Source organism: Notamacropus eugenii, chromosome 1 (assembly GCF_028372415.1).
Source record: "Notamacropus eugenii isolate mMacEug1 chromosome 1, mMacEug1.pri_v2, whole genome shotgun sequence".
Classification (NCBI taxonomy): Eukaryota; Metazoa; Chordata; class Mammalia; order Diprotodontia; family Macropodidae; genus Notamacropus; species Notamacropus eugenii.
Genome location: NC_092872.1, coordinates 433,619,177 through 433,645,852, shown reverse-complemented (window position 1 = coordinate 433,645,852; position 26,676 = coordinate 433,619,177). Strand labels below are relative to the sequence as shown.

Below are 26,676 nucleotides of genomic sequence, written 5' to 3'. Positions count from 1 at the left end.
AAAGGCTCCAGGGAGGAGGTGGGCCTTAGATTAAGCCTTGAAAGAAGGGGAACAGTATGACAGGTACTCCAGATGAACCCTACTTCTTGCATTCTTGTCCTGGGAGAGCAGAAGGATCTCTGTAAAGAAGAACCTGCATCCTAAGAACGTATTTACCTCCAATATTTGTGATTCACCCACATGCCAATAGTTCATCCTCTTCTCCAAGCCACTGTCATAATTGTGACTTACAGAGTGCTTATCTCTTGATAACCTTTCAATTGGACACCCAAATACGGCTAGTTTCAGGTGGTGCCAATACAGCGAGTTCCACAAGTATCATGGTTCCTATTTTATAGATGAAATTCAGACTCAGAGAGGTCACTTAGCTCATTTATGGTCACGCAGCTAGTCAGTGACAGAGGTAGGTCTGGTGCACTTGGACTTGGAACCAGAAAACCTGAATTAGAATCCTAGTTCTGCTGCCAATTAGACATGTGATCATAACCCCCTAAGGTAGACATCCTCCAGACTTGACTCACTGCTAACGCAAGCTTCTGGATGAGGCCTACTATGGCCAAGGTCATGTTTTTCTCTACACCTGTGCATGTCCCAGATGTGTTAGATGCGGGGCATTGCTCCTCTAACTGCAGGAGACATCAACAAAATTTTTACATTCCTCTTTTTGCTCTTCTTAATACATGCAAATGATATTTTTATAAATTCCTTGGCATTAATTGGAAGTGCTTAGTCAAAGTCACTTTAGGTCCAAATTACTTCTCTCCAGTTCCTTGATTGCTGTTCTCTACCAGGATGGCTTTTGGAGAGTCGTGAATTAATTTCATTTTCCTCAGTACTCATTTTTCTGTCTCTACCTCAGTTGTTGACATGGACCAGGACATATTTTGACATTTCATAATGTCATTTGGGCTGCAATTACACAGAAAGCAAACATCTGGCACTGATTTGAATAGGTGATTGCCAAGGCCCAGGGAGGCCTCACCCGTTACAGTGGGGGATGGAAACAACAGATGAAGGAACAGAGATGTGTACTACTTGGGTATCCTCAAGGGGTGGTACCTAACTCTCAGGAACAGGGAATACTGACTTAGTGAAACATACAGAGGTGAAGGCTAGCAACCAGTACTCACTTTACCAATAGGCTAAATTTAAAAAAATGTCCTCTACATGTTATTTTGAGCTGGGGTGATGGAGGTTAAAGGAGAGAAGCCATGACATGGCACTGAAGCAGCAGAAAGACAGGATTGTTCTCCCAGAGGACAAGCAGCTTGCTTCTTTTCAGTATGTCTTTGCTGACTGCTTTCCTTTTCATTTCTTTCTAGAATACTCTAGATCTTGAAGAAACTGGAGAAGTAATCCAGGGCAGTACCAGTGCTCTACCAGATGTTTCCTTGGTAAGATGTTCTGTTGTCTTTTGGCCTTTAATTGGAATAGGACATTTTGATCACTAAGAATTAGCAGAAAGGCCTGTGAGGTGGTACAATGGATAGAGCACTGGCCCAGGAGTTCAAATCTAGCCTCAGATACTGTGTGACCCTGGACAAGTCACTTAACCCCAGTTGCCTCCAAGGGCAGGGTGAGGGAAGAACTAACAGAGAAGCAGCATGCCACTGTAAAGTGTAACCTCATAGGAATTAACCTCAGAGATCAGTTAATCCTACCCTCTCATTTTATAGAGGAGGAAATTTAAGTCCAGTGAGCTGATGTGACTTTCCCATGGGAGCACAGGTAGTTAGCATCAGACTTGAGTTAGAGGGCCTGCCTTGGAACCCCCAAGACCTGGGTTCAAGTCCTGCCTCAGACAAAGACTTGGCTTTGTGTCCATTGGACTAACCTCTTATCTTCTCAGTGCCCTTGAACAGCTCTCTCAAGGATCAAATTATAGATGAGGAGCTGAACTGGATAAGAGGAGGAAGTTTCCATATCTGGAATTCTCCCTGATGAAATTTTAGGTTGACACAAAACCACACACAAAATAGAACAATCAGATATACCAAGCATATCACCCGGTTTTCATGAAATACACTTGGCAGAATGACAAAAGCAAGCTCAGGGTCCTGTTCTAGGCCCAGCACTGCTCTTCAGTCCAGTCTCAGAGTATCCATTTAATACCTGTAGGGTCTTTGGCTGGTTGCTTGCCCTCACTGGACTTCAGTGAACTCAGTATATAAAATAAGGAGATTAGAGTAGATGCTTCCCTACGGGGCCTAGGGAAGGACCTTGTCTCTCAGAGGTTGCATATTCTCCAGTCCCTTCCAGCATTAACCTTTTATGTCAGATGGACCTTTTTGACTCTAAATCCTATGCTTGCATAACTCTCTATCTTTTTCTCTCTTGGTCTAACCCTGGTTTTCTCTGTCCTAACAGCAACCATCCCACATTATCTATTGTATCTTCTTTGGTTTTTGTTTGCAAGTCACTGGGCATCTTTGTGTAGAGTTAAAGGATAATGTCACCTGTATGCTCATTTTCTCTTCCTCCACTCCCGCTGTGCTCCTCACTGGTATAAGCTAATCCTTTAGAATGTAGCAAAGCCAAGGAAATGTCTTTTTTTTTTTTTAATACTGCCTGTAATTAAGTCTGTAAAGACTCTTTGCTACAGGATATTGCTGATGCCAAGGACTTAGTAAGATTCCCAAAAGGAGGAGGCTATTAGGTAACAATACCGTCTGCAAAGACACTTGCCAAGATCCAAGCCACAGGGGTCAGTCCTCTATCAGCAGCTGAGATAACACAGATTTTCCACTATGGTGCTGCATTATTCAAGCAGACCTCGTCACATGACTGATAGAACCCTGACAACTGTAGGAGACAGAATTCCAGCCTGGATCTTGGTTGGTTCTGGTACAGCCTCTCATCTCTTGAGTCTCTCTCCAAGGGAAGGCTGTCCCAGCTCTAATGATGGAGTCTGATGGCCTCTGTTCTTGCTGGATTTTTTGGCAGGATGATGTCGCATCCCTTTCTGAGGCACCACCCAACTTCAAGCCTCCACCACCACCTCCTCCAGCTCAGTCCCTTGACTCTTCTGTTCCCCAACAGAGAAAGACTGGGAAAGACCATCTCAAACGCCCTTCTTCAGAGTCTTCTCAATCTGGGCTTTTCTTCACAGCGCCCCACAACCTTAGCTCACCAACCGGCCAACCAGAGAGAGACACACCTGGTACCCCATCCACTGGAGCCACTTCATCCACAGAGGGGTCTCTTGCCAGCCCCATCTATGCCACAATTTCTCCAGCCAATCACAGCTCGAAGAAACCAATGGATACACACCTGTCATTTGTCAACCAGCACCCAATAGGTCCTTTCCCCAGGGTTCAATCTCCGACTCATCTGAAGGGCATGTCCCCTGATGCTTCCTCAGGGAGCAGCCTCCCAAGTCCTCCTCTTCCCTCTCCTACTGCTGTCCCCATACCCCTTGATAAGAATAGCCCCAAGTCAGGAACAAATCATCACTTTGTCATGGTGGAAGTACACCGGCCAAACAGTGAACCAGATGTGAATGAAGTGAGGGCCCTGCCACAGACTCGAGGTGAGTAGCCCATCAGACTGTCATGGACCCAGAATTCTCTCTAACCACTCAGCATGCTCATGTGTCCACTGTTGCTTCTCTGCCCTTGACTTTTATTAGAAAGGAACAAAGACGGAAGCTGATGTTAGAGGTTTATTCTACCAAAAAAATTTGTTTTCTCAGACTGTGGCCCTAGGACCTGTAAAGATTCAAGTCTGGCTTTTCCATCTTATACCCCTACCATTCAATGGTAATTGTCACTGTTGACTAAAAGGCAACGTGGAGCCTCCCAAGTGACCTAATTATGTTCAGTGCAGTGTTTAGTGGGAGATGTGAGATGCATTACAGTATAAAAATGCTGACTTTCAAGTCAGAGGAACTGTGTTCAAATTCTAGCTCTTCCACTTATGAGTTGTGTGCCTTCAGAAGGCTACTTTAATTTCTCTGGGCCTCAGTTTCTCCACCTGTAAAATAAGGGCGGTGGACTAGGTGACTCCAAAGTTCTCTTCCGGAGGGCTTTAAGTATATTTGACTCTATCCTGTTTCTTTGAAAATTGGTAATCCATATTAATAATAAAGCAGTATGGTGACTGGGCAGATGGATAGCTTTGGAATTAGGAAGACTTGAGTTCGTGTCCTGCTGACATATACTTCACACACATTTATCCTCTAATACCATGCGTAAAGTCACTTAACCTTTTCATCTGCATTTCAGGCACTTCTCTAAGACTTTAAGTTATAGATGATTTTCCAATTTCCATGAATTAGAGGGAATTTTCACATTAGAACTTCCCTACATCAATCACATCACAGATTGGGGGGAAAATAATCACTTATGATTCTTTAAGGTTCGCAAATTGCATCGCATACATTATCTCATTTGCTTCTCACAAAAATCTTGTGAATTAGAATATTCTTTTCCTTGCATGTAGAAGGTATCCTCCACTGATGCCTAACCCCGTTGCCTCATTGTGGCTTAAAATGGAGGCTTTGACAGTACTGTTCTAGTTCAGAAAGGTCCTACCTGGCTAGGAAGACTTTAAGTACAGGCGGATGATAGACTACCTGTTGTTCAAGGACCAGCTCAGCTAAACGAGGAGGAGAGGGTCACCAGGCTGGCCTAAGGCTGGAAGTTTTTCTGGTGGGCCAACCCCATGGAAGTTCCTAAAGGCCATCTAATAAGGGTGGGGCAGCGGTGTAATCTGTATTGGCAATAGAATTACCCAACCAGTGAAATAATGACTTCTTCAAGTATCAGTTAATCAATCAAATATTTATTAAAGTGCCTGAAGTATATAGATAATCATATGTGTGTGTGTGTGTGTGTGTGTGTGTGTGTGTACACACACACATAGTAACTCAAAAAAATTCCCTTTCCCCAGCCATCCTGGACTAATGGGAGCTTTCCATATTTTGTCCTTAGAATGAGTTTCAAAATAACAAGGAGAAAAGAGAAAGGAAAATGGCTTCCTACAGTATATTACGCACTATACTTTGGCTTGTGTGTCTGGCAAGATAATATTGAGCCATCTTAGACCATCACCTCTATTCTCCTCCTCCCTGGGTAGCAATGACACACCTCTGGAATAAGCCCAGGCATCCCAATGGTTGGCAAAGCTAGGAGGAGTCAACTGACTTAATTGGTTCTAAATTTCCAAGTAGAAAATCCAACAACATTTTGAGAGGGAGAGGTTCTGAACTGACTTTTGATACCCCTCTAAGGCAGGAACAGCTTGGAACAGTTACACAAGCATCCACTGACAGCTTTCCTACTTCCCCACCCCCAGGACATCAAGAGAAAGATCATGGCTTTGTTGGGCCATGTTGCCCTCTTGTGGTTTGACCTGTCATTGTTAGCTGGAGGGGTCCAGTGCCAATAGATGGTAATGCAAGGGGGGTGATTGGAACTGTGCACTTGTCTCATACCCTTTATCCCTAGATCAGGGGGTTTTAACCTTTTTGTCTATCATAGAACCCTTTGGCAATCTGATAGCAGCCAGGGACCCCTTCTCAGAAGAATGCTTTTAAATGCATAGGATGCATAGCATTGTAAAGGAAACCAATTATATTAAAATAGTTATCAGAATATTCATTTTTTAAAGTTAATGGGCCTCAGGTTAAGAACATCTTCTTAGATCACTGAGCAACCAACTACCAGACATTAACCCATAAACCTTTTCAACTAGCCTCAGAGGTGGAAGATGACTTTTTCCAGTGCAGATGGGAAATTGAAGTCTAAAGAAAAATGATCAGTTTCAGCAGCAGATAGAAGAATGCGATAGAGGGTCCAGACTCAAACCACCTGTCATGACCCCCTAGACCAGGGGTTATTAACCGCTGGCCTATGAACTTTAAAAAATATTTTTATTACTGTATTTCAATATAATTGGTTTCCTTTTAAATTTTATTTTATACATTTAGACACATTATTCTGAGAAGAGGTCCCTAGTTTTCATCATATCCTGGAAGGAAGGGCCATGGCACAAAAAGATTAGGAAACTCCACCCTAAACTAAGCTTCCTTAGGCTAGTTAGTAGATTTATGGAGAGGAAGGTATCCCAATCAATTGAAATCCATTTGGATTCTGTTTCTGAGCTCTTATTACCTCAGAAAGGCAGGATTCCAACTCTGGCCTCTATCTCTGACCAGGGAGCAGACTCTCTTCCTCTTGCTGTCTGTCATCCTGCTTCTTACCATGTTTAATCCCAGACCATTTCACAGACTGTCCTGACACCTGAATACAAATGATTTATTATTTTCTGCAATCACTGTCTGGGACCTTATATCCAGCAGGGACATAGCTACATCTGAACTACAGTGTTAGAAAGGGTCACTTTATTTATTTCCAATACAATACAATAGACATTTGGTAAGTGTCTGCCGTGTGCAGAGCCTTGTGCTAGGTACTGGGGGGAGCTACCAAGCTTATGTATGATAATAGTCTATGACTTAAAATTGTATATAGAATGGTCAGAGGATAAGTCACCAACCCAGATATAGCAGTGATGTTGCTCAGATGTTTCAGCTGAGTATAACTCTTCATGTCATGATTTGGGACTTTCTTGGCAAAGATATTGGAGTGGTTTGCCATTTCCTTCACCAGGTCATTTTACAGATAAGGAAACAGAGACAAACAGTTTTAAGTGACTTGTGCAGGGTCACACAGCTAGTAAGTGTCTGAGACCAGATTTGAACTCAGAAAGATGAGTCTTGCTGACTCCAGGGCCAGTGCTCTATGCACTGAGCCACTTAACTACCCTAGTTACCACTTCCAATACATAGTAACTGTGTGACCATACACAGTTGTCTTGCCCTCTTTGTACCCCAATTGGACAAATACAATTGGACAAAGCAGGGCTTGATTTATTGTTTTGTTTGATTGTACTCTAGACCTAAGAAAGTGATAAAGAAAATGTTAGTAATGAAGATTATTAAAAAAATTTGTGTTTTGCATTTTCAGAGAGCCAATTGTTCATCATTTACTAGCATATCCCTGGTTTGAGATATGTTCATTTGGAGGTGCTAGAGGGGTGTCCATGTAGAGATAGTCGATAGCCTTCAGGTGATGGGAGGTAAAGGTCCTGGATAGATCAAAGAAGAGAAGTCAGTTCTAGAGATAGAGATTTTCAAGTCATCTACATAGAGGTGGTATTTGGCAATAACTAAAGGGTAACCATTTCTAGGCCTTCTCCACCTTTCTACAATGCAGGGGATATTGGGAGTATATTTTGCACCATTGTTGTTGCTGGTGGTGGTGGTCCTTTGTTTTCTAGAGGATCAATGACTTCACGGGTTTATGTCTTGACTTGTGTGTGAATTGGATTTAAAGGAGGCAGAGTTGTGCAAAGTCATCAGCCTCACCCTCTCTTCCTGAGTCTTCTAACTCCAGTGGCAGGACAAAAGTCAAGACCAGGGGTGGGGAACCTGCAGCCTCAAGGCCACATGTGGCACTGTAAGTCCTCAAGTGTGGCCCTTTGACTGAATCCAAACTTCACAGAACAAATCTCCTTCATAAAAGGATTTGTTCTGTAAAACTTGGACTCAGTCCAAAGGCCACACCCAAGGATCTATAAAGCCACATGTGGCCTCGATGCCATAAGCTCCCCACCCCTGGTCAAGACTTTTGGAGAGAAAGGAAGCAAGGACACTCAATTGCTCTCCCCTTGCAAGTAAAGAAGCGTGAGCAAATTTCAATAAACTGAATAATGGATCATTACCAAGTGATGCCTTCTTGCAGTCTTAGTGGCATTATCTGAAGTGGGTATAGTTGTAGGGGCCTGGAATAGCACCGTCTATCTAATAGTTAATTAATTATCTAGAGGGCACTACCACCAATATGTAGCTGCTGTGGCTTCTCCCTGTTGTCACTCCGGAATCAAAAAACCCTTGTACCAGTTTCTGGGTCCTTGAGTCTCACAGAGGCTTGAGAAGAAGCTAAGATTTCCTAGATTAACCTGGTGCCCAAACTAGCATCCTTATCTTCCCATCTACTTACTTGTGCCCTACGTCCACTTCCATGTAGAGAACAGAAGAGACTCCATGGCCCAGGGTCCAAAGGTGTTCCTCAGCAGCCTCCTGACAACATATTCTGTTTTCCTTCCTGCTAACAGCTGTTCTCCCGCTATCACCCCCAGCAGCCTCCACCCTTTCCCAGCTGTCAGACAGTGGGCAGACTCTCAGCGAAGACAGTGGTGTGGACACCGGGGAGGCTGAGGCCAGCAGCAAGGAGCGAGGCCGACAGCAGGCATCCACGAAGGGAAGAGGCAGCAAGGACCTTCCCCGGAATGAGGGGGTGGCGGAGGCAGCCACCAAACCGGTAAGGAACAGGCATGAGGAAGCTTCATAGGCATGGCAGGCTGAGGAACATTTCCAGGGTGTTTTGAGATAGGGAAGGGGTGGAGTCTGCCCAAGGGAAAGGTTTCCTATATGTGATTTAGAAGTCAGTGGGCAAGGGGGCATGGTTGACCCCATTCTCAACCCTGCCTGCAGGTGTGGTATAAGAAACATGGGCTGATCAGTGGCTGTATGCATTTTGTGCCTGAACAACACAGATAGGGTTTTGCCATACCCTGCCTTGAGGGCGCCCAGTCATAGAGGCCTCCTCATCACCTGCCCCCATCTTTAAACATGCTGTCTGTCCTTGCCTCATCCCTAGAGACATTGAATCAGAAAATTAAAAAACTTCCTATTGCACATTGAGACTGAGTTTGCCAATGTTGCCCAAGACCATCACACCCTGGGAGTGATGATAAAAGATACCAGGATTTCTCTCTCTACTGGATAAGAATGTAAGCCCATTGGAGTGTTAGCTTGTTTCTAGGTGTTTTTTTCCAAATAAGGGTTATCCCCTATAAAATAGTTCAGCATGTAATAAATAAACACACAAAAATTGGGAATCGGTAAACCTGGGTTCTAATCCTTGCTCTGTGTGACCTTGGACAAGTAACTGACTTCCCTTGGACACCAGCTTCTTCATTATGGAAATTTGTGAAATCCTTGAAGATGAAGACTTATATTACATGTATCCCTTCCACAGTCTATATGCATTATGCATAGTAGACTTAATAAATGTTTGTTGAATGACTGAATGAGTTTTTTAAATGAGTAGTTTGGATCAGATGAACTCTAAGGTTCTTTCCAGCTCTGAAACCCTATGCTCCTTGGATAAGGTTGGGAAGCTTAGAAGAATGAAAATTGTCCATTTTTAGAGCCAGAAAGAAAACCTAGCCAAGTCTGTAAGGGACCCCCTGAAGGGGCAGCCTTTGGTGATGATAACATTTCCTCTGCCTTCAGCCTGGCCTCTTGGAGCCCACATCCTCTCTGATCAGAGTGATGAAGAGTGCTGCCACCTTGGGTATTGCTATTGAGGGTGGTGCTAATACTAGACAGCCTCTGCCACGGATCGTCACCATCCAGGTATGGAAAGAAGTGACATCTAGGAAAAGCAAAAACTCGTTTTTGGGTTCTCCTAGACTTGGCTAGGTGACACCTCCTTGCCTTCTCTCAAGCAGCCAATGGGATGGCACGAAGAAGTCCTGAAAACATCAGGAGCTTAAAACTCCAAGTAGCTCCAGGACCTTTAACCTCACCCCACCTCTTGCCCCTACTCTCTCCCCTGTATTTCTTCCTCCTAGTACTACCTTGATCAAAGCAGTACTAGGGCTCTGTCGAAGATATTTCTGTTCTTTGAAGCTTACAATGATGTGATCTGGGAGTGGAGCGTCACTAATTTTAGCTTTGTCATTAGCTCCTCACACCAGATATCCTCTTACCAGAATTCAGGAAGGGGGTATAACCATGAACCAGGGGCTTAGGGCTATAGAACAAAGAAAAGGACTCAGTTCCTGTTCTTAGAGAACATTAGATGGAAGTAAGGAGTAACTTACATTACTACCTATGTTTTGGGACAAGGTGGAGTGGTATATAACAAGTCTATAAAGTTAGAATGAGTTGGTGACATCAGCCACATGGACATTTAATATGATCTTTATGCTCTGCTTAGGTATACCTGTAGGTTGGCACAGCATGTGTTGGGTGCAGGGGCCATTTTGCATTTGCATCTATCACTGCACCTCCCAGTTACCACACACACACGCAGAGGGCATTCTTGGTAGCCACTCATGTGTGTGTAAATAAGAATTAACAAAAGTAAGTTCAGCTCCTAGCTGTGGCAGTCTGAGGTCAAGTGAGCCCAGCCTATAGTCTCTCTAAGCCACCAGTAGCTGGTCTAGGGCCATGGGTGTTGTTCACTGACATCCTCTTCCTGTATCTCCTCTTTGCAGAGAGGTGGGTCTGCCCACAACTGTGGGAAGCTGAAAGTGGGTCATGTCATCCTGGAAGTGAATGGCACTACAATGCGGGGCAAAGAACACCGGGAGGCTGCCCGGATCATCGCTGAAGCCTTCAAGATGAAGGACCGGGACTATGTGGACTTCTTGGTTACTGAGTTCAATGTGATGCTTTAGGGGAAGGACCCCCAGAGCCAAGTAGAAAGATGGCCGAAGGAAGAGTGCCCAGGATTCAAGTGACTACTCCCAGTGGAGGCTCGGATGAGCTCTGTGTTGTGTAAAAACTCACACGTGTAAAACTGCACGTAGCTCCACGTCAAACAGATGCTCCTTCCCAGATCTTCTAGTGCTCCTCTCCTGGCACATGCATATCCCTCTCCCCACGCTGGGGCATAGGCACTCACTGGGCTGTGGTAAGGTGATATAACATGTCTGTTCCAGCCAGCCTGACCACCAGCCCAGATTGGGGCCCACCTACTCCCCTTGCCCTCAGGGAAGGGCCTATTCCTAGGCACATGGTCAAGCTGGCTGCTGGCAGATAGACAGACAGATCTTAACATCCCCTGGCCTAGCAGTCAACCCCAGCAGAGCCCAGAGAGCAGGAAAGAAGGTGGGGAAACAGGGAAGGACTAAGAACAAGAAAAAGGCCCAAAAGGGAGGGGAAGAAAGAACTCCAAGGAAAGAACAGAAGAGGAGGCAGGAGAGAGCTTAAGCTTTGGTTCATCCTTCCCCTGACCTGTTCACAGTTGTCACTACTTGGCTCTGCCTCTGTGTTAAGGAACATTTCCTGTCTTTACCTTCACCCTGAACTCATTGATTCCCTTCTGAGTTGGGTTAGAGGCTCTTTTGCCCCACCTACCAGCTCTGGACTCTCTCTCCACCTTCCCCTACTTGTCCCCTCCGAAGAGAGGAATGAATCCCATCTGCCCCAGAGGAGCTTGGCTCCATTCAGTATTCCCTCTACTTCCTCTGAGACACTGTTAGCCAGAGTAGGAGTGAAGAAAGAGCTCTGGGGTCTCAGCTGCCAGAAGATGGTCCCCGAGAAATGTCCTACAGCAATCTTAGTGCCACAGATTGGATGGGCAGTGAGTACCCTCCTGCCCTGGCTGTTTATTAACCCAGCTTACCTCTCTACTGTCTTATTTATTATTTTCTATCCTGTCAGTCATGGATCCCAGGCTTCTCCTCCTTTCCAGCACCTATCCTGTCTGGTCACTCTGTGCACAGCCTAACAATGGATGCCTTGTAAATGGCCAGCGATGTCAGTGTATTTATATAAAGAGCTTGTGACTTTAATTTTTCAATAAATCTAACATGTTAGGAAAAAGCGTACTGTGGTTGCTGCCTTCCTCCCATTGGGGAGCATCATTGGGTCATGTCCTCTCCATTGTTTTCCAGGGTTATTGTACAACAGTGCTTCATGAGTTTTGGACCTCTCTCTGATGCTGGCTAGTTATGTGAACTTTGGAAATCATTTAACCTCCTTGGGCCCCATTTTCTCCATCTGTAAAATGGAGGTAATACCATCTAAAATGTCTTGACACAGGGACTTGGATTAGATGATACCTTGACAGCTTCCCCAGATCTAAGTCTTATTATCTTTTAAGCTCCTTGAAAGGCAGGGACCACATGGCATTTATCTCTGTGTTTTTCCCATTCTCATTCACATGGATGGATTCTATGAGTTTGTAACCCAAACTGGGCAATCCATTCTACTGCATCTCTCCTGCAGGCCACAAGGGGGCCATCTTTGACCTGATTGAAGACCAGTCTCCATTTCTCAGCTGGGCATTGAAAGGAATGAAATCCTTTTAAGGATTTAAAGAATGAATCCTTTTAAGAATGGCATTCCTCTGGCCCTTTCACAGTCCCTGTAGATGCTTCATGAGGCAGTCCACTGGAGGAAAGCAGTGAGCATAATGAAACTAGCACTGGGTTTAGAGTCTTAAGTCTGAATTCTCTGTTAGTTATTGCTTCTGTGACTATGGATGAGTCTTTGGGTCTCAGTTTCCTAGTCTTTAAAATGAGGTTAAACTTCACAGTCCTTAAGATCCTTTCAAGGACCAAACCCTATGACATCTGCAAAATCCCTCTCTCCCCACAAAACAGTGTGGTGAGTTTCTGTACAATATCCAGCTGAGATGGCTTAGAGAGGAGTATTTCAAAAAGACTGTCTAGGGCCCTAACAACCACAGTGCCAGAAATTGTTTCTAAAGTTCATTTTATTTAAACCTCAGGGCATCTGACTTGGCATAGTCTTTCAGTCTTCTCACAAAGGAATGAGTTCTGAGCTGGTTTTGTGAACCAACTCCCCTTAGTGAACAAGACCAATTCCCACCAAATTACCCAATCAGTTGGATGGTGAGAGATCAGGTAAGACAACCAGGTACTCCTAGACCATATCTTTTGAGATGTCTGTTGACAGCAGAAGACGGGGATAGAGTGAGTGAATCTTACCCAGGGATAATACCTAAGCATCTGTGTTCCTAAGCCACCTTCTATGGATTTGTAGTAATATCCATAGAAAAGTAATATCCATAGAATAAAGAAGCCTTTATCCCTAAAGAGTTTATAGTCTAGTGGGAGTATAAAATTAATATTCATCTTCATATACCCAGTGTCTTGTATATACTAGTGTTCAGTAGATGTTGAATGAATAACAAGATAGATAACACACACATACATACATGTGTGTATGAAATGGCATGGTTTAGTGGAATATATACTGGAGTTGGAGTCAGAAGACCTGTGTTTGAATCTTGACTTTGACTAGATATATGACTTGGGGCAAATCAATTAATCCTTCGTGAGCATCAGCTTCCAAATGGAGAAGCATCATTATAGAGGATAGAAAACTGGTCCTGGAGTCAGGAGAGACCTGACTCTGACACTTGCTCTCTGTGTGATCATGGTTAAATTCTCAGAGCCTCAGTTTCCTCACATGTAAAATAGAGATAAAAATACTTGTATTAGCTCCTTCCTTGGGGCAGTTAGGTGATCCAGTGGATAGAATGCCAGGCCTGGAGTCAAGAAGACTCTTCTTTCTGAGTTCAAATCTGACTTCAGGCACTTCCTAGCTATGTGACCCTGGGCAAGTCACTTAACCCTGTTTGCCTCAGTTTTCTCATCTATAAAATAAGCTGGAGAAGGAAATGGCAAATCACTATAGTATCTTTGCCAAGAAAATCCCAAATGGGGCCATGAAGAGTTGACTACAACTGAAAAATGACTGATCAACCAATCTTCTCCCTATGGTTGTTATAAGAATCAGTGAGATGCTGAATGTTAAGTGTATTGTACATCTTAAAACTCTATACATACAGACTATCTAAAAGTGCAACTGTATTGGACACTGTGTTGTTGTTATTTTTCAGTTATGTCCGACTCTTCATGACCCCATTTGGGATTTTCTTGGCAAGGATACTGGAATGGTTTACCATTTCATTCTCTAGTTCATTCCACAGATGAGAAATTGAGGAAAAAAGAGTTAAGTGACTTGCCCAGGGTCACACAGCTAGTAAGTGTCTGAGATCATATTTGAACTTGGTGAGATGAGTCTTCCTGACTCCAGACCCAGCACCCTATCCACTATACAACCCAGCTGCCCAAACACTGTGTAAATAACAGTTTCTGTTAAGACAGGACAATAATGCTTATAATACCCCCCTTATAGACTTATGAGAAAAGTGCTTTGTAAATCTTGATAACTCTTACTTAACATCAATAAGTTAGACAAAAAAAGAAATGGGCCATGTAGAGTAACCATCAGGCAGGAAATCTACCTACCCAGTCTGTCACAAAGATTCCTCATATCCTATAAACAATGCCTTACATTTTTAGCACTCAAAAATTTAAAAAGTGCTTTTGTCACAACAATCTTGTGAGACAGATGATAGTGTTATGGTCATCTCTGTCTTACAGATGAGAATACTGAAACCCAGAGGAAGACCTTGACATGCCTATGGTTACATGATAAATTACTAGATTTGAACCCAGGCCTCCTGCCTGACTCCAAGGCTAGTGGGTTTTTTTTTTTCCCATAGCATCACACTAACATGGTCTGGACCTCAAACACTCTTGCCTGGCCATTCAACAGGTACACAAATAGCTATGTTGTTGTTTTTGTTTTTTTTTAAGATAAGTTAGGAAACCATTACAGGCTATTACCATGTATAAACTATAAGGGCCATAATGGTTTAAAGGAGGAAGAGAGAAGTACAGAATGTACATTTAAATGCAGCCTTCAGGAGCTGCTGACCACCGCTACTCCATCCCCTCAGGAGCCGTAACTAAGAACATTTTCATTGGGTGCAAGGGGTGGTGAAGTAGTATACCCTGGAAATATCTCAGATTTTCTCTTTTGCTGCTGAAAATAAGACTGCTTTCCCTGGAAGGGAAGATGGAAAGCTTAATGAGGTAGTCGGGGTGGGTGCGACCCCCACAGGGCAAATAAGATATATCACTATATCTAAGGAAACAGCTGGACAGGAAAGGAAGGTCCAGGTAGCTAAGTTCAGCTATAGCTTCTGTCCTTATCAAGAGAAAAAGCAAGCACTCCTTCCCCCCCCCCCAATAAAAGTGCTATTAGCTCCCTATATATTACCCAACTTGGGAGAAAGGTCCAGCTGCCCTATCCTAGTTATAACCCTGTTCCTTACCCGGGGGTACGGGGGGAGAGAACAACAACAATTTTTAAGCAGCTTAATTCCATGAACCACTACGTAAGACTACAGTTCTCTTCTGGAGTACTCTATGCATTAAAGTGACTCAAAACTTTTCCTTTTCCTCCTCCCTCATCCCAATACATGTATCCTAAGCCTTGTCCCTAGGTTCCATACACCCAGAGTAAGGCTTCCAGCAGGAAGTATTTCTTGACTCTGAAGTCCAGAACGCCAGAGCCCCCTTAGAAAGAAGAGAAGAGTTTCAGGAGAACTCTGAGCAGAGGCTGGGGAAGAAAGTCGGAGGGTCAGGAGATCTGGTTGCTACCTGGCACTAACCCATTGTGTGATTTGGGCCAAATCACTTAACCACACTATGCCTCAATTTCCTCACTTGAAAAATGGATGTATTAGACTAGAAGGTCAGTCCTTATGGTCCCTTCTAGCACTAACATTCTATGTTAATAATAACCCGCACCTCTGTTTTACCGAAGGTTTACAAAGCACTTTTCTACTCCCTGATGTAGGTAGTGTAATTATCATTAAGCTCCCTTGACAGGTGAAGAAACTGAGGTGTTGAGATATTAAGCTACTTGTCCAGGGTCACACAGCTAGTAAATGTCAGGGCTGAGGTTTGAACCTTGGTCCTTTGGTGCCATATCTACTATAACAAACTGCTTAAGGTTCTCTCCACCTCAGACATTCTAATAAAAATGACACGAATACTCAGATTTATATAGCAATACACAGTTTACAAAGTACTTGCTTCACAACAACCCTGTGAGATAGGGACTGCTAGTCTTGGTTTTGTACTAACCTCTCTCACCCTCGGTTTCCCCTTCTGTAAAATCATAAGTTTGGACCAAATTATCTCAAGGGTCTTTTCCTTTAATGTCGCTGGGGACAATAGGAAGAAGAGTTATTTACAACCGCTAGGCCCTGGCATTAGAAAAATAACCTTCCCATTGAGGGAGCTTTCTTTTCTTTAGAATGTTCTACTTTCAAAGTTGCCTACTGCCAAAATGCCTCAGAGTCCAGCCTCTGGGTTAAGTGAAAGCAGGTCATCCGCTCCTAGGGATGAGGAAAGGGATTGTATTTCTCGTGTCACTCACCCTGACTTGGGCACCTCGTGAAACGCAGGGTTTGAAATACTAAGAATAAATAAAGAAGGTGGAGGGAGGGTGGTGAGAACTGGGGATTCCCTCTGGCCGGAGATGAGCAGCCATGACGGAGGGGGAAAGGAAGATGTCGACAATTTTCCTAGAAGAGACACAAGGAAACACTTCCATCTCCTGTGTCAACAAAACATGAGTTCTCAGAACTGGGAGGGGCCAAAGAGTCTAATACCTTCGTTTTGCAGTTGGGGAAACCGAGGCTAGAAGATGAAGACAGAAAAGGAGAGGAGGGAAAAGGAGGCATTGGGGAGTGTAGCGGGGGTGGGAGAGGAAGGGAGTGGAAGGGAGGGGAAAGAAGGCAGTGAATGGCGGGGTGTAGAGGGGATGAGAGAGGAGGAGGAGTGGAAGGGAGGGGAAAGAAAAGAAAGCAAAGGGTACTGACTTGAAGTCGAAAGATATTAGAGTTCTGGCTCCCCTATTGGCTACCTGTTTGATCTTGGACCCGTTGATTTTCTCTTCCGTGATATAAGGGGCTGGCTATCAGCTCATCGGAGGTCCCTTCCAACTCTAAATCCTGTCACCTTACAGTTTGTGGAGGCCCGTGAATGGGCCTCCCCACCCGCATCCCTCAATACGCTCTCCGGGAGGACAGGACTTTCCGGACACCACTGATTCTATGAAGGGCGGGCAGAAAAGGACGCCTCTCCTAGATTGGTGGAGAAGGTTCAATCCCCGCCTTTCTGGGGCCGTTCCCTTTATCCCATTGGTCAGACCTCTAGAATTATGCTAAAATTGAGCCAAGCCCCCCGCCCCGAGCAGCTGCGACTCTCAGATTGGAGACTATTGTTTGCGGTGTTTTAACTCCAGGAAATTGACTAAAGGAGGCGGGGAAGAGTTTTACCCGGAGCTGGGCTGGGTTGCTGGGCTGGCGGCTCGGGGGGCCCGGGATGCGGAGGAGCGTGGCATCCCCCTCGGTCTGGGAGGCTGGCGAAGAGGAATGACGCCCATCCCCACCTGGCATGAGGGTGGCGGCTGCAGCAGCTCAGGTGAGACGGGGAGAAATCACGCCCCAGAGCGGTCGGTAGAACTTTCCCCAGCTCTGGCGAGGCGCGGGCTGTTCTTGTAGCGTGTTCTGTGCCGGGCCCCAGCTCCCGAGGCAAAATGGGGTGGAGGACAAACTACGTCCTGGGCTACCCCACCCTCTGATACCACCCCAATCTTCAACGGACATATATCAGAACTATAAACTTATTGATACTTTATCCCCCAACCCCCTGAGCGTGAGGGCTTCTTCCTGGATCAGTATGACCTTGGTTAGGTCGCTTTAATCACTGTAAACCTTAGTTTCCCCGTATGTAAAACGAGCTGGTTGAACCTGGTGATCTTGAAGATTCCTTCCAGGACTCACGTTCTATTCTTTGATCCTAACAAACCTGACTTTGGAGGCAGAAAACTTGGCGTTCCCAGTCCATCTATCCTACATACTGTTTGCTTGTAATATGGTCACTTGGTCAAGTCATTTAGTCTGAGTGTCAGTTTCCTCTTATTGGTTATTAAAGTGAAGGGGTTAGTAGATGATCCCTCCCTAGAAGCTCCTCCCATCTCTAGATCCTTTGACATCTGTATTCTCGGTCTCAGTTAATCCATCTGTAAAAGTTAAAGGGTGAATTAGGTTGTCTCCCAGGACACTTTCATCTCTAAAGTTATTTTTCCTTGATTCTATTAACTTGTCTCCCTGGGGAAAACAAGGGTTCTTTCTCTTCTTTCCCTCCCCTACATCCCCAGGAAAGGGATACTGGACCATCTGGAGGTATTTACAGGTGGGATAGGTACCTGGGAACCCTTCATGAGAAAGAGTTGACTTCTAAATCCCTGAAGTGTTTCTTGGGGTGGGTTTCGTGGGGCAAGGAAACATCTTTAGTAATTTCCATGCATGCCACTCACATATGAAGGATTTGCCTGAAGCCTTCTGGATAGAAAGTGGTATTGTCTGTGGTGTGGCTCTATATAGCAGGTAAGCCCATCTTCCAAGGAAGTTCCTCTAAGGAGGTTTCAGAGATCTGGATCTGTTTCTGAAGTTGGTGTCTTGGGGCCTGAGTTGCTGTGGTTACTCCTAGGGAGGTGGCACACTTGCCTGGGCCCTGGTTTGTGTGAGTCTCACTCACTAGGCAACCAAAGGCACGCTGGCTGCGTCTCTGACAAGAAGCTGTGAGTTGACCTATCTCATGCTTTCCCATGAGCCCAAAATAATTTCCACTCTTTTTTGGGGGTTGTGTATATTTTGGGTGGGGGAGGGGGATAGTGAAAGGTGGTGGGAGAAGACCACAGGGTTCAGTTATAAGATGAACTTGTTTGGCATATTTTTAGAGTCACACAACGGACAGAGAAAAGGGGAAATGGGTATAATCTAATGATTGGTGTGGTGATAGAAATCAAGTCTTCTGAGGAGACAAGCCATACAAAGATTAACAGTGGAAAGAGAACTGGATTTGAGAATCAAGAGATATAGGTTCTGGTCCATTAAGTTCCTTCGGGAAGCCTGAGGCCCAGAGATCAAAAGTGGCTTGCTCACCTGTAAAATGGTTCCATCCCAGGTTTTATTTCAAACTGTTTTCTTCTTTTTTTTGAAGAAATCTATGATTTTACAGGATCTTCTGAAGAATTTCTACTTAGGCAGGTAGGAACCCTTTCTGCAATTTATAGTCATCTTAGAGAGTAGCCTGGGACACTGAGAAGTTAATTTATCCAGGGCCACACAGCCAGCAGGCATGTCAGAGGTGGGACTTGAACCCAGATCTTGTAGACTACAAGGTCAGCTCTCTGTCTACTAAGTCATGCTGCCTCTGAACATGAGCCTTTTCTAAGCAGGGGATTTCATCAGCCCTCTGGGGTTGCTGACTGGAGTACCTCAGAAGATGCCAAGTTTTGAGAGTTTCCAGGGAGATTTGGAAAAGTTGCAAGCAGATGTGTCATCTTGCCTAGATGATACTCTGAAAATTGATACATGCCATTTAAATTCCTATTTCTCTCACTTGGGGGAAGAAGTATTTTTAAAGCCTCTAAGTCCTGGCATTAGAAAAATAACTTTCCCATTGGGGGAACTTTCTTTTATTTAGAACATTTTACTTCCAGGAAGAACCAGGCCTAGAATCCAGATCTCTTGACTCTCATAAACTATGTGATCTTGAAAAGATATTTAATTTGGAAGCCTCAGTTTTCTCATCTGTAAAATGCAGAGTATTTGTCCTGACTTTTCTCTTTCTACTATGAGATAATGAGAATGGATGTCAATAAGCTTTAGTAAACTGTAAAGCACTGTCATTATACTCATTAGCTGTTATTATAGGAGCATCAGTTTAGATGTGGATGGGACCTCGGAGTTTACCTAGGCTCCAGGGAGGGGAAACCTCAAGTGCAGCCCTTTGACTGAATCCAGACTTCACAGAACAAATCTCCTTAACAGAAGGATTTGTTCTGTTAAACTTGAACTTAATCAAAAGGCCATAACCAAGGACCTAGAAGTCCACATGTGGCCTCGAGACTGCAGGTTTCCCACTGTAAGTCCAAGGGAAAGTGAAGCCCAGGGAGGTTAAGTGATTTGTCCAAGATCCCCCAGGTTGGAAGCATCAGGATTTGAGTATTTGAACTCATATCTTCTGACTTCACAGTTGAGTTCTTTCCATTCTATGATCCTATTTCTTTCTTGATTGGCCCTAGCCCTTCTTTCTGATACAGTCTCCCCTTTACATCTCCAAAACACTGATCTTGGAGTGACCATGGGGTGAAATGTTTTGAATAGCCTCCCAGCCCATAGCTGGGCATCATAGACCTGGTCCTCCTTCAGACACTAAACCCAGCCAGGTGACCTCAGTCAAATAATATAGTGTCTATGAGCCTCAATATCCTGTGATAAAAGGGACATAAATACTCCCTAATCACCTCACAGGTGTGAGGACTGAGTAAAACAAGCTTTTTGATGATTAGAACTTAGAGGAACCATAAAGACCATCTAGGCTTACACCCCTCATTTTACAGATGTTTAGGAAGCTTACAAAGGTGGTTATCTTCAAGGAAATTAGTGAAAGAGTGATTGGACAGGTAAGGTGGGACCAAATGCATGCCATACAGAGACTGGGGGGCTGGCTTAAAGTACCTGACTCTAGTGTGAGGGCAGGCAATCTACCTTAAGTTCACATTTAAATCAAGCATTTTTTAGGTTCAAAAAGCACTTTTCTTACAATGACCCCACAAAGTAGTTCTTGCAAGTATTATTTCTAGTTTATAGATGAGGAAATGGAAGGTCATAGAGGTTAAATGACTTGTCAATGATCACATAGCTGGTGGGTGTCAGAGCAGGGATCTGAACCCATCTCTCTTGACTTCAGGTCCAACATTCCTTCTATTTCATTAGGTTGTACAGTGCTTGTGCTGGTTTGATGCTGAAGGAGATGCTTATTTAAAACTTTAACTATTAAGTATTACTAATACTATTAAGTATTAAAACTTTAATACTTAAATTTTTTTTATTGATATCTTTCATTCTTACCTATTATTTCATCTCCCATTTCCAGCAAGCCACACCTTATAGCAATGAATGAGTAAGTGAGAAAGGAGGGGAGGGACATTTCAGCAAAGCTAACCAAGATATCAACCAAGTATGACAGAATAGCTTAGCAGTTCTCAAACTTTTTGGTCTTAGGACCCCTTTTATACTCTTAAAAATTAGTGAGGAACCCTCCCCTCCAAAAAGCTTTTGTATAGGTGGGTAATATCTATTGATATTTATTGTTAGAAACCAAGATGTCTTAGTATTATTATGAAAATAATTTTGAACATGCCAACTCACTAAAAAAGCCTCAGGGACACACAAATAGTCCTGAATCACACTTTGAAATCCACTGGTATCAGTAGGGTTCATCACCCATAATTCCTCATCTTGGCAGAGGAGAAAGTTGCATTTTATTATCTCTTCTACAGAGCCAACCTAGGTCATAATAATTATACAATGTTTATTTTCCGTATATTTGTTGTTCCTTCCATTTGCATTGTGGTAATCATTGTGTATGTTGTTTTTCTGCTTCTGCTTCCTTTGTTGTGCATCTGTTCAGCTAAGTGAGCCTGCTTCCTATACTTCTCTGAATTCTTCACATTCAAAATTTCTTCCAGAGTAGTACTATTGCATTTGAGTGACTGGCTTAAATATATAAGCTTTTGGTATGATGGTTCCAAGCTTGGAAGAAAGAAAGTATGATAAAATGATTGTCAAATGGATTTTTTTCTGTTGAGGCATAGTGTCGACTTGATATCTCCTGAGGTCTCCTCCAACTCGGACATCCTGTAAAGCTGGAAATAGCTACTAAGACCATTGATGACATAGAAATCAAAGGAAGTTAGAACTGAAAGGCAATTCAGTTGTCTGCAAAATGAGCCAAAACTGATCCATTGAAGAGGGAAAAAAGAGACTATTTCCAACTCTCCAGATCAGGCATTTAAGATGTGCTACCTTGAGTGTGGTTTGGAAAGGGGTTATGAGGAGCATAAAGCAAGGTCAGAGAGGACCATCAAGGGAAATCCTACTTTTGTGAGGAAGATAGAGAGGGAGACACAGTTAACTCTGGTACTTTCAAGGGACCCCGGTTTATTCTTCTAGTCTCTTTATCATCCTTTCATTTTGTAAAACTTGGCCCAACTGGCACCCTGACTCAATCACGGTTGCAGGAATCCTGCTTATTTGAGGGTCCAGTGCTCTTTTTCACAGTCATCAGTGCTCTTAGAAATGCCAAATTAGGGAGCAGGGACTTTTTAAACCTGTGGGCTATGGGCAGCCTACCCCTGAAAGGTTTTTGAGCACAGAAATCACAGGATGATAGTTATGTTTTAGGACAATGAACCTGGTCGCCTGTACATGATAGACTGAAGAGGGAGCTAGTAGAGAATGAGGAGAAAGCTTAAGAGTCTATTGTAGTAGTCCAAATGTGAAGTAATAAAGACTAGGGTGGGGTCAGTGGAGGAGACAATGTAGGAAAGAACTCCTGGGCAGGTAGCTACATCCCTGGCCTTCCTGAACGTTCTCAGGGTGAGTACCATTCTCCATTACAGGTGTCTTTGGCAACCTTGAGCCAAACCTAAGGCTCTGTTGCCAAATTGGATGCCCTGGGATCTCAGGGATGAAGCCTGATAGCATCTTTAACGATGTTGCTTAGGGCAGCCACCTGGACTCCTGCCAGAGACCAGCCCAATGTTGGAAGATAAAAGAAACTATTCATCTATACTCAGGACATGTGCAGAGGGAGGCGCTAGGGCATGGAACCAAAGCAAGAATATATCTGGCTGACAGGTCCCTTTGTGTCTAGCACCATTACCAAGGGAGGGAATGAAGGACAAGGATGGCAGTTTCTCTGAGGGAAATTCACCCACCATATGATTAAGCAAGTAGAATTAAAATTTCTGTGTTATTGCCTTTTCCCAGAATTTGGAAGAGATGATGATATATTTCACATCCTTGCTTGCCTGCATGTGACTAGTGCTGTATCTCAGGAGATGTCATAGATTAATAGACCCAACACTGGCCTCGAAGGCAGTAGGTGTAGGTCTGAATCTTTGGCTGCCATTGGCTTTCTAGATGACTTTGGCAAACACTCAACAGAACTCTTACCCACCCATTTCACAGATGAAAATCTCGATTTTCTCAGTAGGGACTGGATGATCACCGTTGGGGTCTCATGGAAGGGATTTCTTCTGTTCAGGTGCGGTTTGAACTGGATTCCCTGAGGTCCTTTCCAAGGTCTTATGTAAAAGAGAAGTTAAATTTGGCTCTGGAAAATTGCTTTTGTTGTGGTTTGCCCTTTGTTCTCAAAGAGGACCATGAGATCAGGGAGGTGATGCCATAACATGCAAAGGAATTGGATTTAAATGAGGGAGGGCTGTGCAGTCACCAGCCTCATTTTCTTTTCTGGAGCCATCTGAGTCCACTGGCCAGATATGCATCAGGATGACTGGAGATGGCCCTGGATACAGTGGGAAACGTTGGCCTTTTTAAGCTAAGGTCGTAAGCAGGTCTCAGTCTGACTGAGGCAACATCCTTTCAGTGATTAAGCCGATGAGTCAAAGAGCAGCATTTTTTCCCTAGTCAAAAAAAATTAGAAATCCAGGTTCTTCCTGAAGGAAATTGGATAGTGAATATAGGAGTCAAAAAATAAATACCTTATCTCTTGTCTGTATTTTCTTGGATACAATACCAGAAGTTTGTATTTTATGCTAGAGATCTAGAAAGTGGGAAAGAGGATAGGTTGAAGATGGGGCTGCATTGCTACTCATTAATGGTAGAAAGACTGGTCAATGGAGGTATTGGTGAGACCAATACCAATTTTGTAGGCTAGGGTTAAAATCTTTGAACCTGCCTACAAGGGTATCTTAACTTATTTATCATCAAGGGATGATTTCTAAAGACAGAGGCTAGGAGACCAGGCATTAGAGTCTATGTATGTGTTTTGGGTAGTAGAAGTAATAGGCATGAAAAATATTACCACAGGGTAATAAAAATCATAGGCTCACAGCATCATAAATTTAGAACTGAAAGGGGCCATGTTATCCAACTCCATCATTTTACAATTGAGTCTAGAAAAGATAAGTGACTTACCCAAGGTCACACAGATGTGGCATTTGATTTCACAGGCAATATTCTAATAGCAACTACCATTTATATAGAACTTAAATTCAAAGCATTTTTCTTCACAAAAAGTCTTGCAAGATTGGTCTCGCAAGTGGCCTTTTCCCCATCTTGCTGATAAGCACACTGAGTCTCAAAGAGGTTACCACACTCACCATGGGTCTCAGTGGTAATAATTGTCTGGGCAGGGATTTGAACCCAGGTCTTTCTTAACTTCAGGCCTACTATGTTCCTCACTAGACCATGCTACCTGGGGTGGGGGTGAGCTGATATCAGAAAGTAACATCTTGCTGAGGTTGAGCCTGTTCCCTACCCACGCTTATTTCCTAGATGCTAAACTGGTGATATTGCTGAGACAAAGAGGAAGTGGGTTAGAGGTCTGAGGGACACCATGCCAGAAGAGTTGCTGGACTCTTAGTACTTCAGTCAGCCAAGGTAAATGAAAAAGCTGGGCAAGAACATTGGCGGGCTCATCTTGCAAAGCCAGCCGCCATTTCCCCACAGCTAAGCATCCTAACTGGTCCTGGCAATGTCTCTGGAGAGGCAGCTGTCCCCTTCAGGCCTAGCAGCCTCCCCCTACCCCCTCCAGATGCTCTCTGGTTCATTCAGAGACTTTCAATGGCTGCTAGGGCTCCACAATTGTAATCCTTGTATCACTAATTGCAGAGCGCTGCTTTCTTTAATCACCCCCTCATGGAAATGTCAGGCCATGATACGCCCAGAACACAATAGCCCCAGCAGTGCCCAAGTCACTGGAGGGAATCTGAGGATCATTAGTGCCAAAGGAAACCCCACTGTAGGGCTGGGGAAGAGGAGGGGGAAAGGACTCTGCCGGGTAATGATAGGTTTACTTCTCCTCTGCCCTTGCTGTTTTGCATCACACCTGTGTGGCCAACAGAAGCCAGGCTCATCTGCTCTGCTACATGGAATAAGCAGCTATCCCCCCATGCCTCCACCCATAACAATGACAATGGTTTGCAGAACACCTGTTCCTCTCACCAACCTTGTGACAGAGATAGTGCAACTATTTCTTTATCTTTTTGATCTAGATAGGTGTAGATCCAGTGTAGAAGCTCCCTCCAGCAAGACAGAGCACAGCATTTGTAATTTAGAGTCTCTGAGGGTTGCCCAGAGCACTGAGAGGTCATAGGACTTGCTCAGGGCCAACACAGTTAGTATATCAGAGGAGGGACTAAAGCTATGGCCTTCCTGACTCCAGGGCAGATCTTCTGTATACTATACCATATTGCTTTTCAAGTAGGTAATAATAATAAGATTAATAATAGCCAGCATTTATATAGTCCTTACTATGTGCCAGGCACTGTGCAAAGTGCTTTAATGTCATTACATCATTTGATCTTCACAATAACCCTTTAAAGTAGGTGCTATCATTATCCCCATTTTATAGATAAGGAAACTGAGGCAAACAGAGGTTAAGTGACTTGCTGGGGTCACACAGCTAGTGAGTTTCTGAGGCTGAAAATTATTCCCATTTTCCTGATAACTTAGAGAATTGAGACTCAAGAAGGATCACACTAATCAGAGGTAGACTTGAACTAGGTTCCTGAATTCTGAGACCATCTGTGATCTTACCACTGGGCCACATGCTTACAGGAGGACAATGTGAGATCATAGAACTCACAATTCAGAGCTAGGGGACCTGAGTTTTGTAAACTGAAAAGTCCCATGAGGTGCACAACAACTCATGATGCTGAACTCTGTTATTCTAGGCTCAAAATAGCTGAAATACATAGAGAATGTTTTAGCTGGTGGTGTAGAACAGGATTATGGGTCAACTGGGGGCAAGGAAACTGCAGGAAGATGCTTTCTATCTCTGAGTAGAACCTGTCTGATCCCCATGAAGGAGTCATGGAAGTTCTGTCTTGTTCTTCATGAGCCCTATCCATTACCCTCACCCAGCCCAGCTCTTGGACTAACAGGCTTCAGAGATCTTGTCTTATTCACTCCTGTACCTCCTTCAGTCCCTGGCGTGAGATCACGCCCATAGCAAATGCTCCTTCAGGCAGTGCTGAATGGAATGTCCACCCTGGTATCCTTTAAGTCCTGAAGTGAAGGCTGGTGACTTTGCACAGCCCTTCCTCACTTAAATTCAATTCACTTGCAAGTCATGACCTCACCTCCTTGATGCCATGGTCCTATCTCAGAATGAAGGACAAACAGCATCCAAAGCCCACCACCTATAGGATTCCAGTGCCTTCCCTCTGTTAAGCTATTTGTCCTGATTCTGGCTTGCTTTGCATATTTTTGTTTGCATGCCAGTGCCTCCCATTGGACTGCACACTACTCCAGGACAGGGACTGCCTTTGGCCTCTTTGTGTATCCCCAGTGCCTGGCACGTAATAGGCACTTAATAAATATTTATCCAATTGAATTCCACGTGCAGGAGGTATTTCAGCAGGCCTGAACAGCACCCACGGGCCCTGAGGTGCTAGCTGTATACAGCTGGGCCTTCTGTCCTGAGGAGGTGGGGATGAAGGGACTGCTTAGATGGGGAAATATTTTCCCTGGAGGAGGCTAAGGAAGACAAGCACGGAGCATGGAGGAAAGCACAATGGCAAGGCTGGCTGGAGCTGACTGGCAAATGAAGACAAAGCAGACACCAAGGAGCTGGAACCCCAATGCTTCAGCTGGCTAGGAGGAAGCATGATACAGTGAAAAGGGTCTCTGGAGTAAGAGGACTTGGGTTCAAATCCTACCTTTGGCACTTACTGACTGTGTGACCTTGGGCACATCACTTGCCCTCCCTGGGCCTCAATTTCATCATCTGGAAAATGAAAGTGTCAAATGAGATGGCCTATAAAGTCACTTCCAGCTCTGGGTCTCTGCCTTTGGCCTGTTGGAAGGCGACAATGTAGGGGAGATGGGTGGGCAGGGAAAGAATTAGTAATGGGAGAGAGAAGACAATTCACACATGGAT

The 26,676-nt window shown here is 44.2% G+C and overlaps 2 protein-coding genes across 10 annotated transcripts in view; both read left to right on the top strand.

Moving 5' to 3' along the window:
- WHRN (whirlin) overlaps nt 1–11,623 on the top strand; it is a 141,122-nt gene extending 129,499 nt beyond the window's left edge. For 2 of the 6 annotated variants that reach the window (XM_072631729.1, XM_072631726.1), the window contains 5 exons: nt 1,323–1,394; nt 2,944–3,529; nt 8,146–8,324; nt 9,302–9,424; nt 10,291–11,623. In XM_072631729.1, the coding sequence (XP_072487830.1) occupies nt 1,323–1,394; nt 2,944–3,529; nt 8,146–8,324; nt 9,302–9,424; nt 10,291–10,473 (1,143 nt within the window). In that variant the 3' untranslated portion in view covers nt 10,474–11,623. Of the gene's footprint in view, nt 1–1,322; nt 1,395–2,943; nt 3,530–8,118; nt 8,325–9,301; nt 9,425–10,290 lie in introns of all 6 variants that reach the window. The other 4 variants (XM_072631728.1, XM_072631725.1, XM_072631727.1 and 1 more) reach the window with 2 other exon arrangements.
- A 5,259-nt stretch (nt 11,624–16,882) lies between these two features.
- AKNA (AT-hook transcription factor) overlaps nt 16,883–26,676 on the top strand; it is a 63,573-nt gene continuing 53,779 nt past the window's right edge. Inside the window, exons 1-2 of one of the 4 annotated variants that reach the window (XM_072631721.1) lie at nt 20,607–22,815; nt 24,069–24,173. Coding sequence is in view for 2 of the 4 variants with exons in the window: in XM_072631723.1 (XP_072487824.1) it covers nt 17,067–17,115 (49 nt within the window). In the remaining 2 variants the exon portion in view is untranslated. Of the gene's footprint in view, nt 17,116–20,606; nt 24,174–26,676 lie in introns of those variants that run through there. The other 3 variants (XM_072631723.1, XM_072631718.1, XM_072631720.1) reach the window with 3 other exon arrangements.